General features: G+C 48.1%; 1 protein-coding gene across 2 annotated transcripts in view; it reads left to right on the top strand.

Annotated features, from left to right (window-relative positions):
* The window catches only part of DNAH2 (dynein axonemal heavy chain 2), a 3,497,426-nt gene that overhangs the window by 1,236,987 nt on the left and 2,237,814 nt on the right, over nucleotides 1–22,625 (top strand). For both annotated transcript variants that reach the window (XM_078670326.1, XM_078670327.1), the window contains 2 exons: nucleotides 9,756–9,936; nucleotides 10,519–10,646. In XM_078670326.1, the coding sequence (XP_078526452.1) occupies nucleotides 9,756–9,936; nucleotides 10,519–10,646 (309 nt within the window). The remainder of the gene's footprint in view (nucleotides 1–9,755; nucleotides 9,937–10,518; nucleotides 10,647–22,625) is intronic.

Below are 22,625 nucleotides of genomic sequence, written 5' to 3'. Positions count from 1 at the left end.
TTCTGAGTCCTGCTGAGGTGGTGGTTCTGCTCTGGTTCTGAGGTGGTGCTGAGTGATGCTGAGTTGGTGCTGAGGTGGTGCTGCATTGGTGCTGCATTCCTGCTGAGGTGGGGCTGCGCTGGTGGTGAGGTTGGGCTGCACTGGTGGTGGTGCACTGATGCACAGGTGGTGCTGATTCTGAGATGGAGCTGTGCTGATGAGGTGGTGATGCTCTGGTGCTGAGATGGTGCTGCACTGGTGGTGGTGCATGGATGATGAGGTGCTGCTTTGGTGGTGCTCAGGTGATACTGAGTGGCACTGAGGTGGTGCTGAGGTTGTGCTGTCATGCTGCGGTGATGTTCCTGCATTGGTGCTCAGGTCATGCTAAGGTGATGCTGAGTTGTTGCTATGCTGAAGTATTTTGCCATTTCCGCAGCAAAGTCTTTAAGCATAGGATAAGCACAGTGCTATCCATGCTGGGCTGTAAAATAGCCTAATCCTTTTACCACTCCAGGTACAGTATTACAGCTTTGTATTGGTAAAATACAATCCAAGCCAACTTGAATTCAATAAAATCAGCCCCTGACACATGATTCGCTCTCAATATAGCTCTTCAGAGAGGTATAGCTATGTCCAGACAGAAGAGAGCAACCAGAGTAAGTCAAATCAATACCCTTTCAGGCACAGAGTGATGCAAAAATTATGCAAAAAAAGAAGCAGAGAACTCTGGTAGTTCTCACGTTTAGGTGGAAAACAACTCCAGTATAGAGCACTCTCAACACTAGCAACACTCTAAATTTGCTCACCTCAAATGTCTGCATTTCTTTCAAAGTCTTTAAGCATTTGACTAACACAGCCATCCACGCCGAGACCGAATAAGGCAAAGTCTTTTGTCATTTCCACAGCAAAGTCATTAAACATAGGATTATCACGGTGCTATCCATGCCGATCTGTAAAATAGCTAATGCCATTTACCACTCCAGGTACAGTATTACAGTGTTGGATTGGTAAAATAAATCCAAGCCAACCTGAAATGAATAAAAGCAACCCTGTATATGTGTTTTTCTCTCATTAGTTTTGACTTATACTGGGTGCTCCCTTGTGTCTTGACAAAGCTATACCTCTCTGGAGAGCTCTAATGAGAGCAAAACACAATCTGTTACCTTGCCTACTTTCTGCGCTACCCCACAACACTCTAAAGAAGAGGTGCAACTCCAGTGTCTGGACCAAAATAGAGCATTGTTGTTGTACCTTGACACCACACAAGAGTTCCGGCTGGATGAACAACTCTTCTTGGGGTTATGGAGGTGCTAAGAAAGGTCAGGTGGTGCAGTAACTGACCATCTCTTGATGGGTCGTTCTCTGCATCAATATCTACTAGGCTCTGGCCAAGATGCAAACTCCTCAAGGCTTATGAGCTCATTCCACCAGAGCTAAGACTACGACTACTGCGTTAGCTCATAGAGTGCCAGTCCTGGACATTTGTCAGGCAGCAACATGGGCGTCGCTGTACATGTTTAGCAAGCATTGCTGCATGGACAGACAGGCACTTCGTCCGCTCGGTTCCTGCACTACTTCTTAGTCTGAATTTGTCAGCAGACCCACTACCGGAGATGGTATTGTTTGGGTATCTATTCAAAGGAAAGGAATCTGCGGCTAGTTGTCTATCAGCTGTACAAGTTACTTACCTTCGGTAACACTTTAGCTGGTAAAGACAATATCTAGCCGCAGATTCCTTACAGACTCACTTATCCTGCCTGCTCTGCAGACAGATTTCCCTTTCAAGGCCCTAGTTCGGACACACTAGTTTCAATGTACTTCATGGCTCCGAGCTTCTGGCGTGGATAGTCGTAAAAAGTAACTGACTTCTGCGTGCCAAAGTGGCACCTACATAAGTGAAGCAGAAGTCAGTTCTAGCGCTGATGACGCCATGTGGAGCCGACCAATGCCACCTACCAGCGGCAGGGGTACTGCTTACGAAAAATCTTTCGAATCCAATCTGACGCCTTAGGAAATTCAAAGGTAAGGAATCTGCTACTAAATATTGTCTCTGTCACATAAGGCATTACCAAAGGTAAGTTACTTGTTCTTCTGACATGGGGAAGTTCATACTCAGTGCAGCAGGGCTGAGTTGGTTATGGTAGCAAGCTAATGATCATGGTTACTGGCTGACTTTGTTTATTAGGAAATGTTATGATAAAGGCATTAAGCCTGAAGTATTTATTGTAAAAAGCAAATGTTACAGTTGAAAGCCATTTATGTGTATATTGTGAATTACTTTACATTAAAGCCTACAGATAAGTGTTTTCTTGCATGCAATCTCAAAGATTAACTTAGTAGTAAGCAAGGGTTTTGATGTTAGCCACCCACTCTAACAAATGTGGGCGATTTGGGGGTTTACTGTAATGATTCTTGTTCGGCTATGTTGAGGTGGGTTCTATATTGTTTTGCAAGCTGTAGTTTTCTACATGTAATTTTATAACTGTATGCATGCTAGGTGCCAGTTTATGTGCACTTGAGTAGTGGTAAAGTTTAACGCCAATTGTAAAGGATGAAGGCTTCATCAGTTCTTTGGGAAAAGCATGCCATATTTCAAAGTTTTCATCTGTTTATTATGAAACATTATGGCTAAATTAGTGGGCCTGACCTACTTAATGTCAAAAGCATGCGTTAAACACAATAAGATTTTAAGGATTGATAGTTTTTTTTAAACTTGTTTTTATTAGGCACTGCATCTGGGTTATCAATAACAATCATCATGCATGTAAATTTACATCCACATAAGTTGTTTCATCATACTAGATTGATGACATAACCTCACTTCAAGGATTGATAGTTATTACACTGTGCTAAAGCATGCACTTGTTACATGGAATTTCACATATTGCTGTAGTAGGCAAAAGTTTTGATGTTGGTAATCCACCTGAACAAAGAGTGGGGATAGAAGATATACCCTACAAAAATCCTTTTGCTTTGCCAACTGAAACTTTGTGCATATTTGTACTTTTATGACTATATAGTGAATGATTGCCTTGTGGAAAGCTTACACTCAGTACAATGGGCTTAAGTTGGTAATGGTGACAAGCCAATGATAAGGGCTATATGCCTGCGTGTGTATTATGAAAGTCTAGTCTGTAGGCCTGACAAACTGATTGTGAAAAGCATATTTTCAAGTCAATAAGCATTTATGTGTGGATTGTATTCCTTTGAATTCAAGCCTACAGATACGTTTTTTGTTACGTGGGACCTCATAGATTACAATAATAGGCTAGCGGTTGGGTGTTGGCTACCCCACTGGCAAACCATGAGTGTAGAAAATGGTGGTAATCTTTGTTAAACCCGATTAGGAGAGGTACTATTTTGCTTTGCCAACTGTAATTTTGTATACATTTTCAATTTTGTAGCTATCTGGCTGTTGGTAGCCTTCAGGGAAAGCTTTGGCTCAGTACAGTAGGCCTGAGTTGGTTATGGTTACAAGACAACAATAACAGCTATAGGCACGATTGATATGCAGGGAAATGTTATGCTCAGTGCCATCGGTCTGGCCTGTTTATTATGAAAGGTTATTACAAAGGTCAGAGGCCAGGCTTATTATTCTGAAAAGCATAGTGGGAAAGTATTATGGCCTCTAAGAGTGGATTGTTTTTACAATATGTTCCTGAGTGTAAAAAGGTATTCTGATGGATACATCTGCCAGTGGATTCCTCACCTTGTGAATATCACCCTGCGTCAGCAACGTTCGGAAAATTCTTCTGTAGCACACCGGCGTGGACGACGTCAGAGGAGCACGGCATCGCGCGCGACTCCGCCGACGTCACCGACCCCATAATAGGCCTACGTTGGCGTGATGACATCAGTTCCCTTTTTTCCGCGTTGTCGACGCTAACGGTTTCGAGGGATCTTCTGTTCCGTTTATAATAACTTTGTTGCTTTTGAAGGATTTCTGTATCTTTCCAGTGTCGCTTTCTTCTTTCGTGATGTCACCTAAGAAGACTGGTTTTAAGCCGTGTGATGAATGCGGAAAAATGATGTCCATCACAGATCCGCATGATGAATGTATATGAATGTATATGGTGCCTGAGTTCAGATCTCGACGTCCAAAGTTGTCGATCCTGTTTGAAGATGAATCCGAAGGCTCATCGTGAACGTGAGGCTAAACTCCTGGGTGCCAAGCTAAAAGGTAAAGAGACCAAGAAGAGTTTGAGATCAAGATCGAGGCGCTCGAAGTCGAGGTCCCGGTCGAGGTCGGCTTCGAAGTCTTCTTCGGGTCATGCTTTCAGATCATCAAAGAAAAAACATAAGAAGAGGAAGCATGGATCAAGGCACCATTCGGGAAAGGATTCGGATTTGAAAGCGAAGTCATCGGATTAGAAGGCGAAGTCGTCTGGTAGACGGCATCGTAAGGACATGGTTTCTCCCTCTCCGGTTCGAAATCCTGAAGGTGAGACCGTACCATTGGAGTTGACGGAAAAATCACCGATGTCGAATCCTTCTCCGGCTCCATCTCAGCCTCCGGGACATGAAGAGGAAGAGGTTTTTGTTCCTCAGGACTCTGCGACTCCGGTTCACCAGCCCGAGGAACAAGAGGAATCGATTCCGGTGCAGCATCCCCAGGAGCAGCCGGTCAGTTAGTATCCTCCTTTTCCGGGTCCAGGACAGGACCCCTCGCATTTTTTAAACGCCATGTATGGTGTTTATGCGAGAGCCATGTACCCTTCTGGAGCACCAGCTGTTCCCATGGGTCCGTTGGCATACAATTTGGGTGTTCCCCAATCTTATGCTCCGGCGCCGTTCATGGCGGCGCCGGCTCCATCTTGGCATCTTTCGACGCCGCCGCGGTCATCGACGCCGTTTAGGGCTTCACCGGCTCCGGACCGACCTCGTGATCTTCCAACTCAAAGTTCGACGCCGGCTCCAGCTCCACGTTCGACGCCGGCTCCAGCGCCTTCGGAGTCGATTCCGGATCCGTCTACGTTGCTTCGGAAGGAGAGGTCGAGGCGTGAAACCCAGCTCCTTTTGGAGGAGCAGAGTTATAGGGAAGCTGAGTATGAAGAGGGTGAGCTTCAGGATCAGGAGGATGATTATTTTGATGATTTGAGAGAGGCAAGTGGACTAGAACTGTCTCCTGATTGGGAATTAGCCTCGGTGTCAGATGCTCCTTCTAAATATGTGGCTCCATACCATGTGGTTATTAAAAAGGCTGCGGATTTGCTGAACTTGACTTTGCCCACTGCTGAGTATAAATCGAACATTCTGACTGAAGTACTCCATTCTCCATCATCTGTTGTTGAGCCTATACTTCCTTTTACTGATGCTCTGACGGATCCTATCTTGGAGGTGTGGAGTAGGCCTCTTACAGCTCCTGCAGTGTCTAAGGCCGTTGCAAGACGTTATAGAGTGGCTCCTGCTGATCCTGAATTTTTGTCCACTCATCCCTTGCCGGAGAGTTTAGTGGTGAAAGCTGCCTACTATAAAAAATCTGCAGGTGTTTTCCCCAGGTACCTGGTGTTAAGGACTCCAAGAAGCAGGACCAATGTGCCAAAAAAGTGTTTTCATCAGGCAACATGACCCTTAAATCTACAAATGCCACTTGCCTACTGGGTCGTTATATCCATGCCTTGATGGATACTATAAAGCAATTGTCTCTTAAACTTCCTGAGGGGGACAGAAACATTTTTAATGAGTTGATTAGTGACATGCAGGCTGCTGCTCGGCAGGTCATACAGAGCGGAATGGGCACAGCTGACTCAGTTGCTAGCGTCATGGGCTCTTCAATTGCCACCAGAAGAGCTGCCTGGTTAAAGACTTCTGAGTTCTCTGCAGATGTTCAGGCTGCTTTAATGGATTTGCCCTTTGATGGCTCAGGCCTTTTTGGTAAAAAAGCCTGATGCTGCATTGGAGAGGTTCAAGGACAGCAGGGCTACAGCCAGATCTTTAGGTTTGCAAACTAGAGGATCTGTGGGCAAAATATATAGGGGCTTTGGAAGATCTTCTTTTCGTCCCTACAAGCAATCACAGCAACAGCAGCAGCAACAAAATCCGTTGTATAAATCATACAGGGGCAGACAAAGAGCTCATCCTCGAGGACATCAGGTCTCTACCTCCTCTTCCTCTTCCTCTACCCACCCCCCTCCTACTACAGCAAATCAGCCCTAGATCCGCAATTCCGGATCATGCGGATCCTGCAGGGGGTCGGCTTACCTATTTTCTACGGGATTGGGAATCGGTCACGTCGGACCTTTGGGTTCTCAATCTCGTGGAGAATGAGTATGCACTTCCCTATCGGGAATTCCCTTCGAATTACACTCCTTGCCAAGGGTTTTCCTCAGAGGACCACCTGCTACTTCTGCAAGGAGCAGGTCCTGGCATTGTTGAGAAAGGGTGCGATAGAGGTGGTCCCGGAGCAAGAAAGGTGTCAGGGATGCTACTCCCAGAATTTCCTGATCCCCAAGAAGGATGGCAGACTTCGTCCAATCCTGGATCTCAGGATCTTGAACCTTTACCTGAAGCAGGAGAAGTTCAAGATGCTCACCCTTGCACAGGTTCTTCAAGCGCTGCTGGAAGAATACTGGATGGTGTTGATCGACTTGCAGGATGCATATTTCCACATCCCAATCCTGAAGTCGCACAGGAAGTATCTCCGTTTTACGGTGGGATCGCAGCATTACCAGTTTGCGGTCCTTCCGTTTGGTCTTACTACTGCGCCTCGAGTCTTCACCAAGGTGATGGCTGTGGTGGCGGCACATCTCAGAAGGTCAGGGATTCCAGTATTCCCTTATCTGGACGATTGGCTAATCAAGGCGGAATCTCCAGAGAAAGTGCTCCATCATCTACAAGTCACAACTCAGTTGTTGTACAGGTTGAGTTTTTCGATAAATGTACCCAAATCTCACCTGGTGCCCTCCCAGCTCAACCTGTTCATTGGTGCGGTACTGGATACAACTGTATGTCGAGCATTCCCTCCTCCACAATGAATTCGCGACATACAGGAAATGATTTCTTTATTTCACAATGGAGCGGTCGTTCCAGTCCTGAAGGTCCTTCGTCTGCTCGGTTGATGGCTTCCTGTATTCTGCTGGTCAACCATGCACGCTGGCACATGAGGTCACTCCAGTGGTGCCTCCGCAGGCAGTGGTATAAACACAACGGAGATCTCAGGGAGTCGATCAGGATCTCCAGAGAAACTGCAGCGGATCTGTCTTGGTGGAGCGTGGAGGGCAATCTGTCTCAAGGAAAGCCCTTCCATCTGCCTACGTTGGTTGCCACAGTGATAACGGATGCATCCACTCTAGGGTGGGGTGCTCATCTGGGGGATCTGGAGATCAAGGGTCTTTGGTCTCCAGAGGAAAGGTTGCTTCACACCAACCTTCTAGAGTTGCGGGCGATACGTCTGGCGCTCAAGGCCTTCCTCCTTCCATTCGCGGTCGGTCGGTTCAAGTCCTAACGGACAACACCACTGCAATGTGGTATGTCAACAAGCAGGTAGGAGTAGGGTCGCACTGTCTCTGCAGAGAGGCTCTGCATCTCTGGTCTTTGTCTGATGGCAAATCATCTGGCCGGAGTTCTGAACGTGCGTGCAAACAGTCTCAGTCGGCAGTTCTCGGCTGACCACGAGTGGAGGCTTCATCCAGAGGTAGTTCGTCACGTCTTTCGGACGTGGGGAACTCCTCAGATGGACCTGTTCGCCACTCACGAGAGTGCTCACTGCCTGTCATTGTGCAGTCTCCAGTTTCCGATGCAGGGAGCCTTCGGGGACGCGTTTCAGTTGAGTTGGGATTCAAAACTCATTTCCTCCCATTCCCTTGATTCCTCGGGTTCTGAGGAAGATTTGCCAAGACCGGGACCATATATTGATCGCCCCGGATTGGCCAAGAAGGGTGTGGTACACAGATCTTCTCCACCTCTCCTCGTGCCCACCGCTCCGTCTCCCTCTCAGGGCAGATCTCCTCTCTCAGATGGAGGGGCAGGTTCTACACCCCCACCTCCAGACCTCACACCTTCATGCCTGGAGATTGAACGGGGCAACCTGAATTCTTTTTCTCTCCCACATGACGTGGTGGATGTCATTCTATCGGCCAGGCGTGATTCCACCAAATCTATCTATTCTTATAGATGGTCTAAATTTGTTACTTGGTGTGGGGAGAAGTCCATTGATCCTTTGAGGGCTCGATTGTCTGATATTCTTCAGTTTGCACTTACTTTGGCTCAGCAAGGGTTTGCTGTGACTACGGTCAAAGTCCTTATTTAAATCTCCTGTGGTTCTAAGGTTTCTGAAGGGTCTTACAAATAAATTTCCTCCTACTCCCTTTATTGTGCCTCAATCGGACTTGAATCTTGTGCTAACTTTTCTGATGGGTTCTCCTTTAAAACCTTTGCACAAGTGTCCCATGAGACTTTTATCTTTTAAGACGGTCTTCCTGGTTGCAGTTACCTCGGCAAGGAGGGTAAGTGAGCTTCAAGCTCTTAGTTCAAAGCCCCCATTCTTGACCATTCATGCTGAACGAATGGTTCTTAGGACCAGGGCTGCTTTTCTGCCTAAGGTGATAACTCCCTTCCATCTAGGACAGTCCATTACCCTACCTACCTTCTATCCTCCCCCTCACCCTTCCAAGGAGGAGGAGAGACTTCACCGCCTGGACCCTAAGAGGGCGGTGAGCTTTTATCTTGATAGGACAAGAGACTATCGAGTGGATGACCAGCTCTTTGTCGGGTTTGCTGGCTGCAGAAAAGGAAGAGCTGTGCACAAGCGCACACTTTCAAGATGGATTATACTATGCATCAAGTTCTGCTACTCCCTGGCGGGTAAGGACCCTCCAAAGGGTATAAGAGCTCACTCCACTAGAGCATCTGCTTTGTCTAGGGGTGTACCTGTAGACGACATTTGTAGAGCGGTGACTTGAGCTTCCCTCCACACTTTCGCGAAGCATTACTGCTTAGATTCTGAAGTGAGGAGGGACGGCCACTTTGCGCGTTCTGTCCTCCAGGATTTTCTGGTATAGGAGAGTGGACTCCCTCCTCCGGGAGTGGGGACTGCTGTGGGAATCTATTCACAAGGTGAGGAATCCACTGGCAGATGTTTCCATCAGAAGAACAAGTTACCTAGCTTCGGCACCACTTTTTCTGGTGGATACAATATCTGCCTGTGGATTCCTCACATGCCCACCCGCCTCCCCGTTGTCCACTCTTCTATACCTGATGTATGGCATTGCTTCAAGGTATACATGTGATCTTAAAAAGAAGTGTGTTTTTGTACTTGACTTGCTATGTCATATTCACACTATGTGTGTTATTTTAATTATTTTGTACTGTGTGCACTGTATATATATATCTATTGTTGTCGGTCTGTCCGTGTGCCTCGAAGGCACGGAAAAAAGGGCAGAACTGATGTCATCACGCCGACGTAGGCCTATTATGGGGTCGGTGGCGTCAGCGGAGTCGCGCGCGATGCCGTGCTCCTGTGACGTTGTCCACGCCGGCGTGCTACAGAAGAATTTTCCGAACGTTGCTGACGCAGGGGGATATTCACAAAGTGACGAATCCACAGGCAGATATTGTATCCACCAGAAAAAGCGTTACCGAAGGTAAGTAACTTGTTCTTTGGTTACATATCTCACAGATAACCAAGATAGGCAAGTTTTATGGTATTGGTCACCCACTCTGACAAACCCTGGGAGAAGAATTTCACAGTGATGATTCTTGTTAGGCCCTATTAAGAGGGGTGTAATTCATAAACCAGACCTATTGGCATAACCAATGCTTGTTGTGTTTATTTCCAGACAGGGGCTTGGGGCTGCTTTGATGAATTCAACCGCATCAACATTGAGGTACTATCTGTTGTTGCCCAGCAAATCCTTTCCATCTTGACTGCCCTTGCTGCCAACCTCACCCGCTTTGTCTTTGAAGGCAAGGAAATCAACCTCGTCTGGTCTTGTGGTATCTTCATCACTATGAACCCAGGTAGGTGTACTTTTATTTGGAATCTTTTGCTCTGAATTCAAGAAGAGTGTAACAATAGCTAAGGAGCACTCAATTTATTTACACTCCTGCAATAAAAACCTGGAGAAAAATATTTTACTTTTAAACTGAAAAAATCCCCCTCCCCTGAACACCAATGCTGTGATAACTGCTGGTTTAATGGGAGGAGACACTCTTCCCAGTATTATATGTTTCAGGTTGCCTGATTGGATGTGACAAGTAATTGTCCATTTAATCACATAATGGACAGCGGTGTTCGCAGAATAGGAGTAAGCCTCTGGTTTAGCCGATTCCCCACCCACCCCCTGTAATTGTCTAATGGAATTCTTATTGCACCTTTACTCAATACACCTGTGTCCACTGTATAAAGATGGTTATGTTTAGAAAGTTAGTCAAGGAAGAGCTACAATATGCTGTCTCAGTCTTGCCTGTGTAATATACTTTTCCCACTTGGTGAAATAACCAATAGGTCTTTCTCTGTGGTGGTTTCCTTGTGTGAGTCTGTGAGTCACTGACTGTAATAGCTTCCACAGTAAAGTGTAACTTTTCTTGGTCTTGTGGCAGGTTATGCTGGGCGTACAGAGCTTCCCGACAACCTGAAGTCAATGTTCCGTCCCATCTCAATGGTCGTACCCGATTCCACCCTCATTGCTGAAATCATTCTATTTGGTGAAGGTTTCAACAACTGCAAGGTACAACCCCTATATCGTATGACTGTGTGCCGTTTATAATTTTTCAGATTTAATTTTACTTAGGAAAATTGCAAAGTTGGAATGGAGTAGCTGAATTTTTTCCATGGATATATGCACAAGCAACACATGACGAGCAAGCTTCAAATATTGATAACCTAACTTTGCCCTATTTTGAAGGTTTGATATTCACGTCAAGATTGACCAAGTAAGAAACTATCCAAAGAACAGAACTTTTCACTTCTTAATTATAAAACTTCCAAAGTTAGGCTAATACTTGTGTGAACTTGGACAAAGAATTTATCTTCAAAGTTCAAGTGATGGGACTATTTACGAAAGATAATTTCATTTCAGGTGTATGAGTTTCTCTGCTGATGTCCGTATTGTACAGTTTCCTTAGTTATTCACATTACTCCAGTATTGGATCTTTCATAGATTCTCATGCTTGAATCATTCCCCATCATCGAGATGGGAGACCCACAGTACGTTAGAAAAACAGTGTGATAATAGATATAGACAAGAAAGGCCCTAGTTCTCTTCCAGGGGATCCTCATCAATAGTCATAAGCATTAGAATATTCCCGTCCATGCGCGGGACCCCGGAAACACTATATTATATGTGCCCCACATATATATACTCATATATATATATATATATATATATATATATATATATATATATGCAATAGCAGCCAAATCACACCAGAACTGAAATATGCTGTGAAGAATTTCCACCATACATGAACAATGTGCATTAGAAACATGAGAAACAACACCAAAGATTGTTTAGAAACTGTTTTAATGCTTAGACAGCAGTAGAAATTCTTATAACTCCCTGAAAGCATAGAAAGCTCCCAGGCTGCATTGCAAACACACAGTCTAAAAGACTGAAAAGCTAACCTGCAGCTGTATGTAATACAAAAACTGACACCGTGCCCTTAAGGCACTCATGACCCCCAGTATCCCATCATGCCTCAGGGGTGACAGTTAGGTCAGTTGTTCTTTCCGGCTCCTTCAAGGAAGGATCCTGGTAACACAGCTCCACTAATTTCTGTTTTCTGACAGAAAATTACTTCATTTTCAACAACGTTTTCTACTTACTTTGACATTTTACATCTAGTCAAGTAAGAAACTGTCTTTTTAAGTCAGTTTGGTGAGCATGTGCAGCTGAGAATGCCTTCATTTTTTGACAAATGTCCTTCTTGTGGCAACAAGAAAGCAAAATCAGACAACCACGATGTTTGTATCCTGTGTCTGCCTGAAGAACATGATCCAGGCACCTGTCCTCACTGCGAGCACCTGTCAGGAAGAACTCTCAAAGACAGGGAGAGAATTCGCATTTATGGCCTGGCTCACAGGTCATCTAGAGGAAGGTCTCCGGTGAAGAAGGGCGCCAAGAAGGCTAGATCATCTTTGAAAGAAAAGTCTTCTCACCCTTCAGCTTCAGCGTCAGGCTTGGCGCTGAGGAAAGAGACACCGATGGGTCATTTATCTTCAGATCTAACGTCGACGGCGGGCTCGCTGTCGAAAAAAAGACCAGGTACGTCGACGACGTCGAAGGATCCAGCTCCGTCGTCGAAATCCCCTTCGAGGGAGGTCATTCCTCCGTCGGCGTCAACCGGGCGACGTTCGGCGTCGAGAAAGGTGACTCCGCCACCATCAACCGGGCGACGGTCGGCGTCGAGATCCAAGGCCCCTCCGCCGTCGTCAACCCAGCGACGATCGGCGTTGAGGGAGGTCACTCCTCCGCCGTCGTCATCCAGGCGACGACCGGCGTCGAGAAGTGTGACCCCTGCGCCGTCGTCTAAGAAACAACGTTCGGCGTCGAGGACCAAAACCCCTCCGCCGTCGACTACAAAACATCGATCGGCGCCGAGGAGGCAGTCTCCGTCGACGTTTCGTCGACGCTCGGCGTCGAGGGTGACCAATACCCCTCCGCCGTCGTCGCACAGACATTCGACGCCGAGAGAGAGAAATGCGTCGACGGCTGGTCATCGCCGTTAGACATCGAGAGAGGCTCCGTCGTCGGCTGCTCATCGCCGTTCGGCGTCGAGAGACTGTAGATCCTCGCATCGATCGCCGTCGAGACATTCGATGTCGAGATTGTTGGCTCCGCCGACTCCCCGAAAGCATTCGGCGTCGAGAGAAAAACATACGACGCCAGAACGCTCGACGTCGAGACATTCAGAAAGAGCTCGATCATCGTCGAGGAACTCTGTGATCATGGTTACGGAGTCAGCCTCTCGTCATTCCACTTTACGGTCTTCTGGCTCCTCAACAACATCCTCAAGATCCAGAAGTCCTGTCCTCGGATCTCCTGTGCGTCAGCCAGATCCTTCGGCTGCGGAGGTCAGACTGTCACCCAGATAGTACAAGTCATTGGATCATTGGCGAGAGTCAGGGGCTACCAAGCGTTTGCGCAACTGTGCCAGTCCGCAGCAAAGATCTCCTCTCCAGAGGCTGGTGGATGAAGTGGACAGTCGTAGTCCTCCCAGGCGCCAAGCAGACAAATCGCCTGTGAGAAACCAGATCCCGCTCTCCCAGAAGGGAAGATCCGGTTAGATCTCGATCTCCCAGAAGAGAAGATCCCAGAAGAGAAGATCCGGTCAGATCTCGCTCTCCTAGAAGGGAAGAGCATCCAAGAAGATCACGTGAGAGGAGGCACGGTGCTCACCGCAGACGTCGAAGTACTCTGTCTACTTCATCTACCTCTTCTACCAGGTCTTCCAAGAGGGATTACTCTCCCACGCTGATGGATAGTCCTATTTCTAGATCCTCTCCAGTGGATGACATCGGCACTTATCTAGATGTCCTGCAAAGAGGAGCTCAGAAGCTGAGCATTGAAATGTCTGTCCCCCAGGTTGCTACGACAGTAATTTTTGAAACTTTGCACAAAAAATCTGTCTCTCGTCCACTGCTGCCTTTAGTCCCAGGGATTATGGATCCTGTCAAGGACGTTTTCCTAACTCCAGCAACCATCAGAGCGGTGCCAGCCCGCATACAGAAAAAATACAAACCAGCTTCTTCTGACCCAGTTTTTGTAAAGTCTGACCCTCCAGCAGACTCTGTGATAGTGGCAGTGGCAAGGAAGACGCATGTAGTTGCTGCTTCCACTTCAGTACCACCAGATAAGGACAGCAAATCACAGGACTCGTGGGGTCGCAAAGTTTGCAATTCAGCTGCCTCCACGCTGAAGGTCTCCAGTGCGGCCGCACTGTTGGGTAGATACGATAGAGCCTTATGGGACTCCATGGAAAGGTTCAAGTCCAAGCTACCTAAGGAGGACCAGAAGGTCTTCGAAGAAACAATGACTGAAGGATGTCTGGTGGCGAACCAGTTGATAAGCACAGCAGCGGACGGTGCAGTGCTTGCAGCACATTCCTATTCACATGGGGTTTGTGCCAGGAGGTCAGCTTGGTTGCGCCTCACAGGGCTGAAGCCGGATGCTCAACAACGCATCCTTAATCTTCCTTTTTCGGGTTCCTCTCTCTTCGGAGAAAATGCTGACGAAGAGATGACTCGTATGAAGACGGAACTGGATACGGTAAAAGCGGTGGGTTTGGAGAAGAAAAAAGAATTCAAACGCCGCTTTAAGACCAACAAGGGAAAAGGGGCTCAACAGAGGGTTCAAACCCCTCAGTCGTCCCAAAATAAGAACCAGGGAAAATCCCAGTTTCGAGGCAAATCCAACAGGGGTAGAGGAGGTCACCAGCAGTCCTCTACCACCACGAGAGGAGGAAAGGCTTGAGCAGTGGCTTCCTCTGGCGCCGTTGCCCACTCCAGTGGGAGGAAGTGCTTCACAACACCTGGCAGAGTGGGTCAGCATCACAAGGAATCGGTGGGTGCTGAATATACTGCGCAATGGATACATGCTATGTTTCTGTGCGCTTCCAAAGAACATTCCTCCAAAGAACTCTTGCCCCCACCAGCTAAGCTTGCTCCGAAGAGAGGTGAAAGTTCTCCTGCAAAAAAGAGCTATAGAGGAAGTTCCTCCCTCTCAAAGGGGAAAGGGAGTCTACTCCAGATATTTTCTTGTCCCCAAAAAAGATCAGGAGGACAAGTTCAGACCCATCCTCGATCTACGTCTCCTAAACAAAGTCATTGTCAGAGAAAAGTTCCGCATGTTAGCTCTTCACCAAATATGCCCACATCTTCAAGCCGGAGATTGGATGTGTTCGGTGGATCTGCAAGATGCATACTTTCACATTCCGATTGCACTGCGGCATCGCAGGTACTTGAGGTTTGTCGTAGGAAGCAAACACTACCAGTACAAGGTGCTACCCTTCGGACTCAAGTCCGCACCACGAGTCTTCACCAAATGCATGGCAGTGGTGGCGGCTTTTCTTCACAAAAAGGGACTCTTCATCTATCCATACCTGGACGACTGGCTCCTAAAGGGCCCGTCTCCGGTACAGGTAACACACGATCTGCAACTTTGCCTACACCAGTTACACAGGCTCGGTCTCCATGTAAATCTGGAGAAGTCAGTCCAGCGGCCGACACAGTCTATCCACTACCTCGGCTCCGTTCTGGACACAAAATTGGGAAAAGCGTTTCCTTCGGAGGAGAGACTCTTTTCCATGAGGCAAAAGTGTGGGATTCTATTAGAGTTTCGGCTTCCAACAGTCCGACAGGTAGCCTCCTTGCTGGGTTCCATGGCGTCCTGCATTTTTCTCATCCCGAACACCAGGCTGAGAATGCGACCTCTACAACAGGCTCTCGAAGACCAGTGGGACCAGGCGACAGGGCGTTGGGAAGATCGTATCACTCTTTCCCAAGCAACGAGGGATGCCATCAAATGGTGGACTCGGACGAGGAATGTGCTGGTGGGAGTGCCTTTTCACCAACCTCTACAAACCCAGTCTATAGTGACAGATGCCTCTCTGCAAGGCTGGGGAGAGCACATGGGTCCCCTTCAGATTCAGGGTCAGTGGTCTGTGCAGGAGCGGACGTACCACATCAACATGCTGGAACTCAGAGTGGTGTTTCTAGCTCTCAAAGCTTTTCTTCCAGCGATCGAGTCCAACTCAATCCTAGTTCAGACGGACAATACAACCACCATGTTCTATCTGAACAAGCAAGGAGGCACGCGGTCACGCCCTCTCTCCCGGGAGGCTCAAACCATCTGGCACTGGCTTCACTCTCGAAACCTCTCAGTGGTGGCGGTGCACCTTCCAGGCGAGTTAAACATCAAAGCAGATGCACTCAGCAGGCACTTCGAACATCAGCCAGACTGGGTGCTAAACGACAAAGTGGTTGAAGAGCTTTTTCGTTGTTGGGGTCGTCCAGCCATAGACTTGTTTTGCTGATGACAAAAACGCAAAATGCCACGCCTTCGCATCCAGATTCCACCGACCAGGGACTCAGGGGAATGCTCTCCTTATGGATTGGTCGGGAACATTTGCTTACGCGTTTCCTCCCCTAGCTCTGATTCCGAAGGTAGTTTCCAAGCTGCTCAGGTCAGACATGGAGATGATCTTGATAGCTCCGGATTGGCCACGGCAGTGGTGGTACCCGGACCTTCTGCATCTGTCTGTGTGTCCACACAGACGAACTTCCTTGCAGACCGGACCTGTTGAGCAAGATGGATACTGCATCCCAACCTCCCATCACTGAAACTGACAGCATGGCACCTGAGGTCCTGCAATATGGGCATCTGAACCTGCCTCCCGAATGTATGCACATTTTAAAGAAGGCTAAGAGACCTTCCACAAGAGCGTCTTATGCGTTCAAATGGAAAAGATTTTACATATGGTGTAGGGATCATCACCTAGATCCTACTAAAGGGCAAGAGGAGGTAATCCTGCCATACCTCGTTTCCTTGGCAACTTCTGGTTTGAAATATGCTTCCATTAGAGTGCATCTGTCAGCCATAGTAGCGTACAGGAAATCACCTAATCAGATTTCTTTCTTTCAGGTTCCGGTGGTTAAGGACTTCCTCCAGGGGTTGAAAAAGGTGTATCCCCCTGTGCGAAATCCTTCTCCTCCTTGGGAATTGAACCTGGTTCTGTCCAGGTTAATGTCACCACCTTTCGAGCCCATCCACAAGGCCTCCTTGCAACATCTCTCTTGGAAAGTAGCCTTTTTAGTGGCGATCACGTCAGCGCGCAGAGTGAGCGAGATACAAGCACTCTGTGCGAAGGAACCATATACTGTTTTCCAACACAATAAGAGTAGTTCTGAGAGCTCATCCATCCTTCTTGCCTAAGGTGGTTTCTGATTTTCATATAAATCAGTCCATTTCCCTCCCTTCATTCTTTCCAAATCCTACGACCCCGGCTGAGCGGTCGCTGCACTCCTTGGATCTTAAGAGAGTGCTTAATTTCTATTTGGAAAAGACCAAGGGTATCAGGAAGGCGGATCAGCTGTTTGTGAACTATGGTTCAATGAGAACGGGCTTTCCAGCGGCCAAGAGGTCCATCTCCAGATGGATTGTCTCCTGCATTAAATTGGCCTATCTCCTTGCAGGCAGGCCTTTATTGGTATCACCCAAAGCGCATTCTACCAGAGGGAAAGCGGCCACAGTAGCTTTCTTACAGGACATTCCAATGTCAGAAATATGTAAGGCTGCGACCTGGAAATCAGTTCATACCTTTACTAGACATTACTGTCTAGAATCTGATTCCAGGGCCGATACTCAAGTAGGGCAAGCCTCCTTGAGAAATCTGTTTGGGTAGCCTATAGCCTTCTCAGGCTTGTTGATGAGATTACTGTCTTGTCATTCGTTTGCCCGCAGGGATGAGGAGAGGCTCGCTATTCTCTTCTAATGCTTATGACTATTGATGAGGATCCCCTGGAAGAGAAGGATTAGTTACTTACCTGTAATCCTAGTTCTGATACATACATCTGCCGTGTGGATTCCTCACCTTGTGAATATCCCCCTGCGTCAGCAACGTTCGGAAATTTTCTTCGTAGCACGCCGACGTGGACGACGTTACAGGAGTACGACCTCGCGCGTGACTCCGCCTGATGTCACCGACTCCTTATCAGGCCCACGCTGGCGTGATGACGTCAGTTCCCTTTTTTCCACGTCTTCGACGCTAACGGTTTTTGGGATCTTCTGCGATACTTTGTATTCTTCTACTATTACAGTGTTGCTGTTTTTTTCCTTTAATTCTTCTTTCTTCATCGAAGATGTCGTCGAGGAAGACAGGCTTCAAACAATGTGGGTCTTGCGCTCGTATGATGTCGATCACCGATCCACATGGCGATTTCTTGTGGTGTCTTGGATCAGACCACGACGTTAAGAACTGTCGGTCCTGTTTCAAGATGAACCCTAAGGCGCTACGAGAACGTGAGGCAAAACTTCTTCTTGCGAAGATAAAAGGAAGAGAGACTGGGAGATCTTCGAGGTCGACGTCGAGACGCTCGAAGACGAGGCAAAAATCTCGTTCGAGGTCGGCGTCGAGGTCGAGGTCCAGAGCGAGGTCGAGGTCCAGGGAGAGATCGAGATCTGGATCCAAATCGGCTTCGGGTCACGCTTTGAGCTCCTCGAAGAGGAAGCACAAGAGGAGGAAGCACAGCTCTAGACATCATTCGGGAAAGGAGTCCTCGGATTCGAAGAAGAAGTCTCGTAAGCATCATAAGGACTTTGTTTCTCCTTCTCCTGCTCAGTCTCTCGGATGTTCCCCGACTCCGGAACAAGAACTGGATCCGATGTCTCAACATTCTTCGGAACATGAGGAAGAGGAAGAGGTAGTTCCTCAAACTCCAAATCCGATGGAAACTCCTGTGGATCAGGAAGGTCAGAATGAGCCTATGTCGGAACGACCTCCTTCAGAACATCCGGTAGGTTCGTACACTCCTTTTCCTGGTCCTGGACAGGACCCCTCGCATTTCCTTAATGCGATGTTTGGAGTTTACTCCAGAGCAATGTACCCCACTGGAGCACCTGTTGGTCCCATGGGTCCATTGGCTTACAACTTGGGCATTCCTCAGTCTTACGCCCCAGCTCCATTTGTGCCATTTATGCCGGCGCCTCTTACACCTTGGCTCGGTACGGCTCCACCGGGGTCTTCGACTCCGCATGCGGCTTCGCCGACTCCGGATCGACCTCGTAGTTTGGATCGAGGTACCACGCCAGTCCGTGAGTCTCGTCTTCCAGTTACCCCAGCTCCTCGCTCGACGTCGGAACCGGCTCCGTCGGAGTCGTTACCGGATCCGTCGACTTCAGTTCGTATGGAGTGGTCGAGACGCAGGGCTCAGCGTCTCTTGGAAGAGAAGAGGGGTGAAGATTCTGATGTGGAAGAGGGTGAGCTTCTTGATCATGATGATTATTTTGAAGACCTACAGAATGCTAGTGGTCTGGAACTCTCTCCTGAGTGGGGTTTGCCTTCAGTTTCTGATGCACCATCTAAGGACGTGGCACCCTACCATGTTGTTATTAGCAAGGCTGCAGATCTTCTCAACTTAACCTTGCCTACTGTTGAGTACAAGCCCAACATCCTTACAGAGGTTTTGCACTCTCCTTCTTCTATTATTGAACCTACACTGCCGTTCACTGATGCCTTAACTGATCCGATAAAGGAGGTCTGGAAGAGACCATTGACTGCTCCTGCTGTTTCTAGGTCTGTTGCAAGACGCTACAGAGTGGCTCCTGGTGACCCTGAATTTCTCTCTTCGCATCCTTCTCCGGAGAGTCTAGTAGTGCAGGCTGCATGTTCTAACAGGTCTGCAGGTTCTTTTCCTCAGGTACCAGCAGACAAAGACTCAAAAAAATTGGATCAGTCTGCAAAGAAGATTTTCTCTTCGGGCAGCATGGCCCTAAAATCCACTAATGCTACTTGCCTTTTGGGTAGATATGTCCATGCATTGATGGATTCTGTGAAGCAATTATCATCTAAGCTTCCAGAGGAGGATAGAAAGAACTTTAATGAAGTGGTCTCCGATACTCAGGCTGCGGCACGCATGGTTATTCAGAGTGGCATGGACACAGTTGATTCTGTTGCCAGGATTATGGGCTCTACTGTTGCAACCAGGAGAGCCGCATGGCTGAAATCCTCTGATTTTTCTGCAGATGTGCAATCCACGTTGCTGGACCTACCTTTTGATGGGACTGGTCTTTTTGGGAAAAAGGCGGATGTCGCCTTGGAAAGATTTAAAGATAGCCGGGCGACTGCAAGATCTTTGGGTCTCCAGATGGGAGGATCGACAACTAGGAAGTTTAGAGGCTTCGGTAGATCCTCTTTTCGTCCCTTCAGGCAGAGCCAACAGCAACAGCAACAACAGCAGAACCCTCTGTACAAGTCCTATAGAGGTAGACAGAAGGGTCGTGGACGTGGGCGTCAAGTCTCTTCCTCCTCCACTTCCTCCAATAATGCCCAACCCCCACCCGCATCAGCAAAGCAGCCCTAGATCCACCATTCTGGATCATGTGGGGCCGGTAGGGGGTCGGCTTACTCATTTTCTACGAGATTGGGAATCGGTTACATCAGATCTTTGGGTTCTCGGGCCAGATGTAGGTCGGTCGGTAACGGCCGAAAATCGGTATTTTCGGCCGTTACCGACCGGTATTTGAGAAATGGTATGTAGGGCCCTGTATTTTACAGAATCGGTACATTTACCGATCGGTAAATTTACCGATTCTGTAAAATACCGAATCAGTATTTTTACTGATTCGGTAAAATTGATATGTAGGTGGGACTCTTCTGAGTCCCACAAGCATTACAGAATCGGTATTTTACCATCAAATTCAATTTGATGGTAAAATACCGATTCCGGTGTGCATGCACATGTGTGCATGCACACCTATGCCATGTGACAGGCAGACCTGCCCTTAGGGCATGTATGCCTGCCACATGGCGCACATGCCTATTTTTGGGGTGCCAGAGGGTGTCAAAGTGACACCCCCTGCACCCTTGCTACAATCGGTATTTACCGATTCTGTAATTACAGAATCGGTATTGCCCATTGATTCCTATGGGCTTCACAGCCCATAGGAATCAATAGGAAATACCGATTCGGTATTTCCAGATTCGGTAAATACCGAATCTTAAAGATTCGGTATTTACACATCTGGAAATACCTACATCTCCCCCCTTCATATTTACCACTTCTTAAATACCGAATCGGTAAAATTCGGTATTTAAGAAGTGGTAAATAAGAATTACCTACATCGGGCCCTCAATCTCGTAGAAAATGGGTATGCACTTCCTTTTCAGTAGTTCCCTCCCAATTACCCTCCTTGCCAAGGTTATTGTTCAGAGGACCACCTGCTTCTCCTGCAGGAAGAAGTCCTGGCTCTGTTCCGAAAGGGTGCAATAGAGGTGGTTCCAGAGCAGGAGAGGGGTCAGGGATGCTACTCCCGGTATTTCCTGATACCCAAGAAGGATGGCAGGCTACGACCAATCCTGGATCTCAGGATTTTGAACCTCTATCTCAAACAGGAGAAGTTCAAAATGCTCACCCATGCTCAGGTTCTTCAAGCGCTGATGGAAGAAGACTGGATGGTGTCGATCGACTTGCAGGATGCGTACTTTCACATCCCAATCCTGAAGTCGCACAGGAAGTATCTCCGTTTTACTGTGGGATCGCAGCATTACCAGTTTGCGGTCCTTCCTTTTGGACTTACTACTGCGCCTCGAGTTTTCACCAAGGTGATGGCGGTGGTGGCTGCACATCTCAGAAGGTCGGGGATTCCTGTTTTCCCCTACCTGGACGACTGGCTGATCAAGGCAGAGTCGCCGGAGAAGGTGCTCCATCATCTGCAAGAGACAACTCAGTTGTTACACAGGTTGGGTTTTTCAATAAATGTGCCCAAGTCTCACCTGGTGCCCTCCCAGCGCAACCTGTTCATAGGTGCGGTACTGGACACTACTGTGTGTCGTGCATTCCCTCCTCCTCAAAGGATTCGCGACATACAGGAAATGATTCCTTTATTCTACAATGGAGCGGTTGTTCCAGTCCTGAAGGTCCTTCGTCTGCTCGGTCTGATGGCTTCTTGCATTCTGTTGGTCAACCATGCACGCTGGCACATGAGGGCACTCCAGTGGTGCCTCCGCAGGCAGTGGTATCAGCACAACGGAGATCTCAGGGAGTCAGTGAGGATCTCCAGAGAAGCTGCGGCGGATCTGTCTTGGTGGGGCGTGGAAGGAAATCTGTCTCAAGGAAAGCCTTTTCAACTTCCTCCACCAGTGGCCACGGTGATAACGGATGCATCCACTCTCGGGTGGGGTGCTCATCTGGGGGATCTGGAGGTCAAAGGTCTTTGGTCTCCAGAGGAAAGGTTGCTTCACATCAACCTTCTAGAATTGCGGGCGATACGTTTGGCGCTCAAGGCCTTCCTCCCTTCCCTTCGCGGTGTGTCAGTGCAGGTCCTGACGGACAACACGACCGCGATGTGGTACATCAACAAGCAGGGAGGTGTGGGGTCGCAGTGTCTCTGCAGAGAGGCTCTGCGTCTCTGGTCCTGGGTTCAGGACCGTCGGATTTGTCTGATGGCAAATCATCTGGCCGGGGTTCTGAATGTTCATGCGGACAGTCTCAGTCAGCAGTTTTCTGCCGACCACGAGTGGAGGCTTCACCCGGAGGTGGTTCACGACATCTTTCAGATGTGGGGGACTCCTCGGGTGGACCTGTTCGCCACTCGCGAGAATGCTCACTGCCCGTCTTTCTGCAGTCTCCAGTATCCGATGCAAGGAGCCTTGAGAGACGCGTTTCAGTTGGGTTGGGGCTCACAACTCCTTTACGCATTTCCTCCCATACCTTTGATTCCTCGGGTTCTGAGGAAGATTCGCCAAGACCGGGCCCAAGTCATATTGATCGCCCCGGATTGGCCAAGAAGGGTGTGATACACAGACCTTCTCCACCTCTCCTCTCACCCGCCGCTCCGTCTCCCTCACAGTAAAGAGCAACACAAATGCCAGTACTGGGCGCTACTTGAACAAAATAGAATTGACCTGTACGAAAAGAAAACATACAGATCCGTCTGTTGACTCACGTCACTAGTTTATTAATTACTTTAGTACTAGTGGAAAGTTGCTTA

The sequence above is a fragment of the Lissotriton helveticus genome, chromosome 12 (genome assembly GCF_964261635.1).
Source record: "Lissotriton helveticus chromosome 12, aLisHel1.1, whole genome shotgun sequence".
In the NCBI taxonomy this organism is placed as follows: Eukaryota; Metazoa; Chordata; class Amphibia; order Caudata; family Salamandridae; genus Lissotriton; species Lissotriton helveticus.
The sequence above is the reverse complement of the archived record's forward strand: the minus strand, read 5'-3'. Positions and strand labels throughout refer to the sequence as shown.